This window comes from Engystomops pustulosus, chromosome 10, assembly GCF_040894005.1.
Source record: "Engystomops pustulosus chromosome 10, aEngPut4.maternal, whole genome shotgun sequence".
NCBI classification, from domain to species: Eukaryota; Metazoa; Chordata; class Amphibia; order Anura; family Leptodactylidae; genus Engystomops; species Engystomops pustulosus.
The window spans coordinates 53,092,075-53,104,406 of record NC_092420.1 but is presented as its reverse complement, the minus strand read 5'-3'; the positions used below and the strand labels follow the sequence as shown (position 1 = coordinate 53,104,406).

The following is a 12,332-nucleotide window of genomic DNA, read 5'->3' as shown; positions in this document are numbered from 1 at the left end:
CCGATAATGGACCCCCGTAGTCTGTTGTTTACAGCCTGTGTGTCCGCACCATTGGCAGAAGAAAAGGACTGACTAAGGCTACATTCACACGATGTATGCCCGCCGTACTGCTGCTCACCCCTGCCCCTCTCCATAGGAAGATACAGCACACGGCGCCGTATCACGGGAAGAGATAGGACATGTCCTATCTTTTCCCGGGCTACGGAGCGGTACGGTGCCGCACGTGTGCTGCACCGTACCGCTCCCGTGCAGGGCCGTGAGCCCATAGAAGTGTATACGTCCCCCATACATGTGTGTGAATGTAGCCTAAGCTCAGTTGGCCCACACACCGGACCATCAAAACCACAGCTGTGTGTATGAATCCATAGAAATACACAGGGCCTTACTTTTTGTATTAAATGCTCCTTTATAATTTACAATTACAATCTATAATTCACTCTGTGAATAACCTTTGTTAATTTCTATAGTATAAAAAAACCTACACAGCCCTTAGGTTACTGTGCAGTCCTAGCCTGAGGAATATTGTCGCTGGATGCAGAATTAATGCTCCATAACTGTGCTTAAATGCAGAGGACTGTTAAAGGCAGTTCTGACTTACTCGTAATAATCCACGGCCTTCTGTAAAGCCACTTTAACCTCCTCAGGAAACTCTCCAGGGTCCCTTGTCCCTGTACATGCCAGGTTCTTACCCTTGGAGTGGTACACATTTCCTAGGTTATATAATGCTCTTGCCTCCCCAACCTGTATGAAACAGAATGGAAAAAAGTAACGTAATTTCACACAGTAGAAGGCAATATTAACAATTTTACACATTTTACAGCCACTTTCAGAAAAGAGGCAAATCCATCAGCTTCAGCCAATTGAACTTAACAAGGTTACCATTTTTCTGAAGACCATGATGAATAAGATCACACAGAAGAACACATGACTGCACCAAACAGCGGTTATAAACACTAGCGAATAAAACAATGACTTGTGTCCCCACATTGAGTTTGCAGATACAATGTTAACCTCAATTCTGGAGCATTCTCTTCAAACATCTCTACAGAATACTGTGACAATTTATAAACGGTATGGAATAACAGGTACCAATACATCAAAACTATCACATTTTACGAATGGGAAGTTGGTGTGTAGTGGTGGTGGGGGTCTTATGAATTACGTGAAAATCCTATAGGCAGACTAAATGTAACAAGATCTGCATACTGAACCTGCAGCAGGGAGAACAATGAAGATAATCTGCAGTAGGTCCTGCATGTTTGGGCATATTCCTGCACATTCTTCCAGTCAGCTCACCTTATCATACAACTCACGGGAGATTTCCAAATGCCGCTCACAACATAATATTGCTTCATCAAAATTACCCAAGACTTTCAGGGTGTTACCAAGGTTCCCGCTAGCTTTAGCCTCTCCAAGACGGTCACCAATGGTCCTGTAAAAAAATTAAGTTTCACATAAAAATGTAGATTTATTGCAGAAATGTAAGAGTGTCCCAAAAATATGAATGGGTTTTGCAGAGATCCTCCTATGCTATAGAAGCAACCTCATTCAGAAAAATTTTTCTTCTACAAATTTACTTTATTTCTTTAAACATCAGACAAAACCCTGGAGTAAAACCATGAAAACAAGCCCAATCTTACCTTGTTAGTGTTAGGTCGTGGTGGTGGTATTCCAATGCCTTGTTGTATTCGTGCAGATAAAAATATGCATTGCCCAGTTGGCTGTATATGGCACTGAGAGTTTTCAGATCTTCCGTGCCCACTTGCACCGCCGCCTCAAAAAAGGACACGCCAGCTCGACAGTCTCCAGCTTTGCACAACCGTTCTCCTTCTAAGGCCAGCTCCAGACAGGACGCCTCCATTCTTAGAACAGAATAGTGTATTTTATGAGACCAAGGAAGGGAAGGCATTGTAAACAAGGATAAAAGTGTATATAGCACCAAGCGATTCCTGTACAGATCAGCAGCACCAGGAGTGGGGGGGTTAATGCCCATAGAGTACTGGATTTGTGTTAGGACTTGAATGATTTATGAGGTTTCAGCTGTGAAACAGCAGGGATCTTCCCTTACAAAGGTCTCAGTGTATAAATTAATAAATAGGAGCAATCAACCTCCCGAAAAGTAGAGCAGAGCGTCAGTAAGGGCCTAGCACACAATAGATGACTAATATCACATACTTTAATCTTTCCCATGTTTGTACCAATACTTCTAGGCTCCTTCCACAAGCCAATGACTACAAGAAAAACTTGTATAGAAGGCTTCACAATACAAGTGGTATCTAGAAGAAACCGAAACCACAAGAACCAGAGCATCTCATGATAACTAGTACCTCTACAGGAAAAGAGGAATCAAATGAAATGCCCGTTATACACAAACATTATAACGAGCAAGGAACACACACTCCCGAACCAAACAAACCTAAAAGACACAAAACATTTCATACCTTGGAGACTTCCTACATCCTAAACAGAAAGTCATGACTGACATTGTCAGCACGGCGAGCCGGACGTCTCCTGGGAAGAGAACATGCCGAGGGTACCCAGGAATCCTAATGAATAATCCATGCCCCTGCTACATGCAAGTCTTCAACAGGAGAAGGAAAACAGATGTAGAAAGCCATCCAGCAGATATTACAGCTTGTGTAGGAGGCAAACCCTGGAATGGTTTGGAAAATATGATGTGCCATTGGGAACCGAGTTGAGATTAAAGACACAACATGGGTAATCTGGGCTAATCCCTTCCTAGGCCGTCTGCTCTGACCACCACATGTTAAGTGACACGACCAATTAGCATCAATGTTATTCATTTCCCTTATTTCCCATCAGGTAGTAGGGTGTGCACACAGCACATACTGCCCTCTTATATCATGGAGCTCATCATATAATCAATAGGTCTGTGTTACATTTCCTATAACACACAAGCCTCCTGCAAATCATTATTGGCTCAGACAGGTTTCATGCACAGGGTTAGCTGGTCAACCCTTTCGCCTGTCATAACAGCTTACCACGCGGCGATAAGTACAAGCATTAGCCCATTGGCGTTCTGGCATAAACCAGACAGGTTCATGTCCCTTTCACACTTTGTTCTAAAAGCTACCACATGCATGTTAGGCCCAGTTCTCATCTGCATTCGGCATTCTGTATCTCATGAAAAAAGAAAGTAAACCAAGTTGCGCCGACTCCATCACATGACAGACTAATCATTTTACAAGGAAATCTCATTACCTATAGAGTGGTCCTCTACTCATATAGATGGTGGCAGATTACAGGAATGGGGGTCCACTTCCCACTAATAGATGGAGTGGCAGGTCTAAAGTTCATCTTGCCGCTCCATTTAATACACAGGAGGGGCCAAACATAGATAGCCATACTGAATGGTGCACACGTGTAACCTGTTGCTTCATTCGAATTAGTGAGAAAGACTCCCCCTCCCCCCAATGATCTGATTATTCGTAAGATTGTGTGAGGATATTAATTCTTCTCTAAAAAACAGATCTCTGGGGAGGGGGTAAGAACTAGACTTGCTGCGTCCTATATTTTGCTCTTTAATGGTGACAAGTTGCTGCCCATGATTCCCAGCACAAGCTTTTTTTTTCCTTTCTTTCCATTGAAAACATATGTATGTTCAGCTGAACCAGACATGCACAGATATTGGGTGTCATAGAAAAGTATAGTTAGCATTATAGAGAATTCTGGTTTCCATATTTTGGATGAGGAAAAACTACCAGATTGTAAGGGGCTCTACTATTGTGCCCCCACGTCTCCCATTTGAACGGAGCGAAGGTCAAACATTCTCACTACCACAGCCTATGGGACAATCTCCCGTATACTCATGAACATTGTGGACCCTTATTTGTTTGGATCTCACAGATGCCAATGTAAGGAAAGGAGCCCAGGTACCATGCCTCATCAGCCTTTGCAAGCATACAGCTTCTGAGGGTGTCTGACCAACGTGACATACCTGTATGCCAAGCTGCTGCTATTGCCTGGGTAACTTAAAGGACATCTAACACCAGGATCATAGATTGTAAACCAAGCACCCTGATATACTTGTGTGTGCCCCTCTTCTTTTAGCTTCTTAAGCCTTTGTTTTTATGAAAAAAATTGTTTTAATTTTTTTGCAAATGAACCTAAGGCTCATTTGCTTCATTTTTAGAACCATTTTTGTAAAAACGAAAAAAGAAAAGAAAAAAGGACCTAAAAGAGACTAAAAGACTAAAAAAAGAAAAGGATCTAAAATAGCATGTACGTGTGCTTGGTTTACAATCCTACAATTAAAGGAAGAAGTAATACAAAAGTGCTACAAAAATACACATACAACAAAACTGTATGCCATCATAAGGAAACTAACAAATCAGATTCTCATTCTCAACACACATAGGTCATTAAATGAATATATTTTTTCGTCTGGAAGATGTCAGTTTAGTCATGTTTGTGTGTGAATACTGAGCACTCCTACACAGTAGATGTCTACATCACACCAACATAAAAATCCCACCCTCTAACGCAGGGAGGACATTCCTAATACCTCTTATCGTAACCATACACATATGTACATATTACATGCATTAAAATGATAAATACAGGTGTTGCATCACAAATGTTTAAAACCTTCAGTCAACTCATTAAGTCGTATTTCAAATTCATGTCTGAACTGGAGCCTAATACTTTATACTGTATACACATTTCTCTGAAATATCATATAAATATTTACTTCCTCTTACCCCATTGAATAAAAGGCCGAAATGATAAAAAAATAGCTTGCTGATAGGTTTGTTCAATTTGCAATGATTTTCATTAATTAGTTGTCATTTTTTTCTTGTTCAGTCCCTTAATTAAACCCCCCCACCCTTTGAGATTTCATACTTCACCTAAAGATTTTAGAGAATGCCAATAATGCTTTTGATTCTACACAATGAGTAGATAAAGCACAAACTATCAGAATATCATTAACTCAACATATACAACCCCACAGGTCATCTGCCCTGATACATGTCACATTGGATGAGGGCAAAGTAAGAAAAAAAAAGTCTGAAAATTAGAAATTATATAATTGAACTTTGCCAAATGAAACCTGAATGCATCTTTCTATATAACTAGTCAGTATCTAGGTCAATGCTGCTACTACTATAAAAAACAGCAATGGTCTTACCTGTAGCGCACATGAAAACTAGGGTCCTCGCGCATGCTTATTATAACGTCAGTCCCCTCCATTGCGATGCATTCTCACACTTACATTGGAAAGGTAAAGAAACAAAAACCTATAATATGTCTGCTGCCAAAAGATTATTTTCCCCCTCTATGAAGAAGGAATATATCCAAAGAAAAGAGGGAAATCCGATCTTTAATGACCAAGAATCTTCTTTTATTTATGAGAGAAATAGTGTCCAAGCAGTTCCTGCTTCCTGGACCTTTCCCGGTTCCGTCCGGCTCCCATTCTGTAGAAGGAAGACAAGATGCTTTGCTTGAGGTCTCACTTTTGTTTTTCCAGCAGCAGACCAAAGCAGCACTTACAGGGTGGAAAAAGCAAAGTGATCCATTCTGACTGAGCAGTCAATGACTTAGGGAGACATGTGTCACACTGTAGCTATGGTGACTAAGGCAGACAAGACGCTGGGAAGTGCAATACAATCGCTCGCTGTGGAGGTAGCATGCGGGCCAAGTTTTAAAGCGGTATCAGATTGCATCAAAGCTCTTTGGAATCACCTTATCTAGAGATTATATCATTAACAATGATGTCAGAACATATTCAAGCGTCAGGCCAGCATCATGCAAGACGATTACCGGAATCACACACCGCACAGACAGCTTGTGCGTATGACGAGAGATGATCAATTTGAGATTTTTCACAAGCAAATGATTGGTCCCAGATAAGCTTCCAGCCACACACAAGCCTCATTCTATTTTACAGGATTCAGTATTCAGCCATGTTTTATAGAACAGAGAAGTAGTCAGAAACACGGTCTGACTTCAGCTACTTCACGCTGGGACATCTGCTTTATTAGTCACTTGTTTGCCATCTGTCTGCTGCATGTTCTTACACATACAATGCTCACAGAGGTTTCATACCTGTCACCATGTCAAATGAAATGTACCTACACAACATTATCAACAATGGTGTTTTCTAAGAAGGGAAAAAAATACTCAGGAAATCCACCATTGTTTTTTGAAACTTGTTTCTGGTGATCAGCATGTGGTAAAAAAACAAGTTAAAGGGAGCACGTCAGCAGAAAATCGCTATTAACCCCATTTCTCCTGGCATATTTGACAAACCTTAATTGTTCTCCATCTCAGATTGCCTCCGGCAGAGATCACATATGCCCCATGTATTTGTGGGCATGTGCACTGGGGGATTACCATGTCTGGCTTCATTACTGTAGTACAGGTGCAATAGACCCAGACAGAATTCAGTCCACTAAAGATGCCATAAATGTGCCACCGTCCTACGCTTTATTCTATACGATCAGCTAAATGATCTAGAACAGTTTGCAATTCAGTGACTCTAAGATTTTGGTCCACAGACTTCTGCTATAGTAGAGATTCTCAAGGTAGTGAAACTAATATAAAGGACAATTTATGGCAAAGAGATGCAGTCATCAGTGACGCCAATTACTAGCAATATGGTGTCCTATATACAATACCAGCAGTATATGTACATGGATCTCTTTCTCTTTGTGTTGACTGACAATTCTCCAACTTCAGTTTGCAAACTCTCCATAAGAACTCATACTCCCTGACCCTAGTCAAAAGCCTCTCACTCAGCTAAACCAGCTTCCTACACTTTACTGAAGAGATGCAACCATGTGAAAACAGCACTGTCCACAGTTGAGAATCTGTTCCTTCTGGTATAGATATACTGCTTTGCCTTTGACCCCACATCATGTCATTAGGCTTCTTAAAAGTAATGCTTGATGGTAAGGGGGCTGCAAAAGAGGCAACTATGTCCTTGACCCATCTAAGAAAACTTATTCGCCCATTTCCCAGTTTCTCCATCTATACTCAAACATGTAGAAACATTTAAAGCTCGGAGAAGCCAGAGAGCAGCTAACGCTTTCTCCAGACCTCTGCAGCTAAAGTTGTAAAATGCCCTGGCCTTTTATTCTATCCGGGTTCTATCCTGGTATACCGTAAGCATAGATTTTTTTTTATCATGTATCTTTTTTAAAACTCTTTTACAGTACATTCAAGAAGAAAGGTACATGTTTCGGCCGTGTGTCATACAGACAACTGGAGGAATCCATCCCTTAATTTTCAGATGACTAGTTTCTTCATTTACAAATGTATACGTTTTTCTAAAGACTTATCCACTACACTAAAATATAAAACTCTTGGCTCAAAAAAAAAAAAAATCCTGCTGCTGCCAGTTCTTGTGGATGCAAGTGAAACCCTCCTATTCTGTAATTCCCTAATATGTTTACCATTAAAAGTCCTACTTTCCCTAAAAACTTCCAATTGAAATGTTCCTAGTCTCATACACCTATAGCAGCAGCAAAATACGTCCAGTTTAATTTTCCAAAATTACAATGAATTACGTGCGAGCAGCAATGAATCACAGCAAAGAAAAGAGGCAAGGGGGGAGAATAATATCAGCGTCTGTACATTCACAAGCAAATCGCCCACTTTCTATAGTTATAGTGCCAGACTGGGAAAGAATATACTATGTATATCGCAATGACATGGCAACTGAGAATATGTGATGAGTTGTAATGATCATTGTATGGGTGTGATGAGCGCTTATGTCTATTCATCCACACAGATAAATGAACTATAAGAAACTGGTAGCAAAGTGAGTGTATGAGATGATGGAAATCTGAGCCACACAAAGCACTAAAAAGCATTGGAAGCTCCTACCTGAACCGTCAGGGGAAATGCTGCCAGCTTATTCCTCTGCAGAATACTGTGGAATAGCCTGTAATAAAGAAAAATACAATGTCACTTATATTACATTCCAGTCCCATTTATAAATTGTAGTTACAAAGAAGTAAATTCAACCTGCTACAGCGGATAGAGTATACAGTCTGTACCTGTAGGCAAGCGGAATAGTCCAGAATGTAATGTTATAGTGATATTCATTATTGTTACTCACTTACAGCAAAAATCTGTCATAATCCATCATGGATCCTCTAAATACAGAGTCCAGGACCTCATGGTAAAGCAAGCCTTAGACATCACCTCACATGAGATTTACCCACACGTAAAGTGAATTCGCACAAGTCATCGCCCATAAACCAGTCTTACAGGCCGTGTATGTGTCACCTTATGGGATGGGCCATACAGCTGTGTCACTAGCTTTGTGTTCCAGATGAGACATGCCAAAAACAAACCCAAATAAAAATCTATTTAGTCTATGGGGAGAGCAATATATCAGGGCTTGGACAGCAGATTTCTGGCATTCAAAGCCTGACATAGACCCAATTCCTTGCAAACAGCCTTTCCCCATTTACGCCACCTCCACTCCAAGTGGTCGTAAGGGGGGGGAGTGCGCCTGGTGGTGTCACAGGTAATGTGAACTGCTAAATCTATGTACATTGTTGGAACTTCAGGTTGGTCGGAGAACCCCAGAAGTCCTTTGGGAGGTGGAGCAATAACAAGACCTCTGCCCCCGACCCCTGAGGGCTTTCCTTATGAATCTAGCAAACAAGATGCTAGTCATCCAGTCAATGGCTGGAATCTCCTCACGCATCATACACAATCATCCATCTTCTCATGAATGTTTTTGATAAATAATTACTTTCCTTGTGAAACAATCACTAATACTGTGCTGTATGTCTCCTAGTGCTTGATGAATAGCGGGTGTCCCTGCACAGTGTGGATCTGCCAGTACCGACTATATAGTATCAGAGATATGCTTTTTGTCCTTTCAGTCTAGTCAAGAGTTACTATAGTGCTATGAGCACCTGCCATTAGGTTTATGAGTGAAAATCTGGCAAAAGCTTACTTTTAAGCAGTAACTTATTTCTCCCAGTATCAGCGTCCAGAGGTCACCAATATCAAGTGAAAAGAGGAGAGGAGGAAATATGGATAAATGTTGTAGCTTCCCTCCCGGGATCCCCAAACAAGCAGGATCATAGAGCAGGAGCTCCAATAACTTCAATAAGAACACTGGGGAACAAAAAAAACATTTTTTCATGGTGACTGGAGTTTGTCACCTGATTCTGGGTGATTCTGGTGATTCTATATCTCTCTAGCAGCTCCAGTTTATGAGATGTTGCTAGTTTCCATCAAGAAATAAGTACAATGGAAGAAGAGCATGTGGAAGATGGGATGATGGTTGATCACTGGTGGAACATCCACCACGAATGTCCATGAAACAACAATGTCCAGAAACAAGATTTCAGCAACCTGAAAGAAAATCTATCAACAGTCACAAAATATGACATTAATTTACAAAATTGAGTGACGATTGCATTCACTGATACTCCACTATTGAGTGATGACTAGTTTGAGCAGCCTCAAACCTCATGAGGTAGCAATGCCAGATCTCAAAAAGTAGAGGGAAGGGGTAGGGTGAATAAGGTTTCCAAAAACAGTTCCAACTTTTAAGGCTCCAAAATGAGTGTTCCCCAGTAGTATTAGACATCATCCACACAAATGGTCTAAATGCTGAGGGCTCTGAGTGCAATCTCTGGGACGTGTGCTATGGGTTCCCCACCACTGTAATAGGGATTACGGATGGGGGTTAATTTGACTACTAGATACTAGAGGGCCTTATAAAGATATAGGTTGCAATTCTACTACATCTCTTCTATGTCCCTATGACAACACCTCCTGTGTTGAGGCCTTGTTCGACTTCCTCATTGATAAAACATGCAGATCCAAAGGATACTATATGTCCAACACATAACATAAACCATATTTTCTCCCTGTCAGCCTCCACCAGTCCTGCAGGAGGTGGAAACGTTCTGTAAAGCAGTATACAGATCTAGAGTCATCACTCATGGGCTCCTTCTTCTGTTACTAAGCACTTGGCCAAACATATGAAACTTATCCACAAGCACATGTAGTTTACGGACCAGACCATACTAATAAAACAAATGGCCTCCTCCCGGCCCGGGCAAGCCCAAAGTAATCACTAGCTACAAATGAAGGAGCGGCATTAGAATACAATGACACGTACCATAGAGACGAGTGCTTTTTATATGCGTACAGCCCTTACAGCCCTTTTGTCGCATAATAGATGATCTCATTTCTATTTTTAAAAGCGTCTGAAATTAACATTTACAGCATGAACTATATGCACAAAGGAATACACTATAAATAGGAATGTCAAGTACAAGATGAATGAGCTGCAACTTCATAGTCCACAGCAGCTCTGTCCTAGTAAGTAGCTCCCCTTATTACTCCCCAAGAAGCCGATTCTAGTACCACATGTAGGAAGTGATTCTTGACTAAAGGAGCAATAATATCCCTACAGCCCAGCAGGGCCATGGCAGTTTTAATTCACCCTCCTGCAGCTTGGGAAGTTGGCTTACACACCAGGCTGAGGAATCCACAGCCATGGGCATGAGCCCATAAAACTTAATCAGGGTGCATGGTCAACCCAAAACAACGGTTGTGTGCATTAGGCCTCAAGGAGAGCTTGGCATTACAAAAAAAAAAACCCTTAAAGGATTCCCTGTGCCCAGAGATCGCATAGACGCATGATGAGGCGCCATTACCCTCCAAAATAATTGCCATGCATAAAGTTACGCTTGGCAATTATTCCTTGTAGCGTGCCGGTTGAGCAGTCCGGAGTCAGCAGGATGCAGTGATCCGTGGGAGCTACGTGAGCGCCGGCCACAGGGGAGACATGTGGGCCGCAAAGCTCCTCGTCATGCTCCACCACTACCTGCCCACAGTGGCCAGCATTTATGGCGGGACCTGAGGGCAGTGTCGGGTGATTGGGAGCCGGGGCCGTGTGTGCTGTGAGTGTGAGAAGTTAGTGTGCAGTGTGTTCGGTGAGTGTGTGCAGTGTGTTCGGTGAGTGTGTGCGTGGTGAGTGTGACGCTGTGCGGTGCAGTGTGACGCTGTGCGGTGCAGTGTGACGCTGTGCGGTGCAGTGTGACGCTGTGCGGTGCAGTGTGAGGCTGTGCGGTGCAGTGTGAGGTGGTGCAGTGTGAGGCTGTGTGGTGCAGTGTGAGGCTGTGTGGTGCAGTGTGAGGCTGTGTGGTGCAGTGTGAGGCTGTGTGGTGCAGTGTGAGGCTGTGCGGTGCAGTGTGAGGCTACAGTGTGCAGTACGGAAGATAGTAAATGAGATTATTTTTTTGTATAAATAGCGTCTATGAACATTATATACGGCTATGAGTTGTATATATGTATTACCGAAATTTTCATACACCTCCTCGGCTAAATATACTCCTCAAAAATAGTAAGGAGTATTTTTACCCTTCTGGAAAAATGTTAGTGTGACCTCTGCCTGTGCCCCTTGTCTTCTGCCTTAAACTTCATGTAGAATGAGAGCTTCACTTCAAAGACTCCTTGTGAAATCTAAAATTCCCAAACACTCCGGAACACACCTAGGAGGTTTCCTCACAACAAAACTGCATGAAGCAACTTGTAAAGCAAGCAGATCTGTATTTTTTAGTTCCCTTTAATTACAGAAGCTATAGACTCCCCAGTAGGATTTTATAGACCACTATACAACAACCTGGAACACCAGGAGGTAGTTTCCACGCGTTTCTAACTACCGTATATTACATGTGAAACCTATTGTATGCATCAGGGCGAAGGCCGTGTATCTATATATTGCATAAAATACAATAATGCATTACGCTGCATTTTCCAACCTAGTGATGAGTGACATCCAGTGTCAAAACTGATGCGCCAAATGGCAGAAAATAGGTCAAACCAGCACATGATGAGCAGGCAATCATCAATGGTGATAAATAGCATTAATAAATGATAAAATGCAGCATAGACTGAAGTGAATAGCTTACCCACACCTTTCAATTCTAGCAAGTCCTAATTGTACTACGCCTTACAAGACTAGTTTTTTTTACCTTTTGTTGTGCAAGTCCACACAGACATGACATTTGAACTCTGACATTTGTCAGCAGTCAATGGGCGATAACATATCACAGACGATTTTTCACATGGACATGTATAGCATATGTTTTGAGGATTGTAATCCGAATTTACACTTGGACATGACATTTAAAGGACATCTACCACCAGGAATAAAGGGTTTTTTTTGCCATGAAAGAAAGTTCTCAAATTTTAATCCCCTAGTGATGTTTGCACAATAAAAATAATTTTTAACCCCTTACTTTACAATTTTACAGTTTTCTTGCTGTTTTAGCTCCTTTCAGTGATGGTCAGTGTAAAATTCCAGAGTGCGGGCAGGGACCCTCTAAGCA

At 41.7% G+C, this 12,332-nt stretch overlaps 2 protein-coding genes across 8 annotated transcripts in view; one reads left to right on the top strand and one right to left on the bottom strand.

The window, feature by feature from the left end:
• AKNAD1 (AKNA domain containing 1) overlaps positions 1-12,332 on the top strand; it is a 60,138-nt gene that overhangs the window by 2,951 nt on the left and 44,855 nt on the right. The window lies entirely within an intron of this gene.
• Positions 1-12,332, bottom strand: part of GPSM2 (G protein signaling modulator 2) — a 38,530-nt gene that overhangs the window by 24,216 nt on the left and 1,982 nt on the right. Inside the window, exons 1-6 of one of the 7 annotated variants that reach the window (XM_072128502.1) lie at positions 8,088-8,176; positions 7,849-7,906; positions 5,150-5,435; positions 1,641-1,862; positions 1,297-1,432; positions 599-741 (exon numbers count right to left, since the gene is read on the bottom strand). In XM_072128502.1, coding sequence (XP_071984603.1) covers positions 599-741; positions 1,297-1,432; positions 1,641-1,862; positions 5,150-5,211 — 563 coding nt within the window. In that variant the 5' untranslated portion in view covers positions 5,212-5,435; positions 7,849-7,906; positions 8,088-8,176. Of the gene's footprint in view, positions 1-598; positions 742-1,296; positions 1,433-1,640; positions 1,863-2,441; positions 2,690-5,149; positions 5,436-7,848; positions 7,907-8,083; positions 8,177-12,332 lie in introns of those variants that run through there. The other 6 variants (XM_072128503.1, XM_072128501.1, XM_072128506.1 and 3 more) reach the window with 6 other exon arrangements.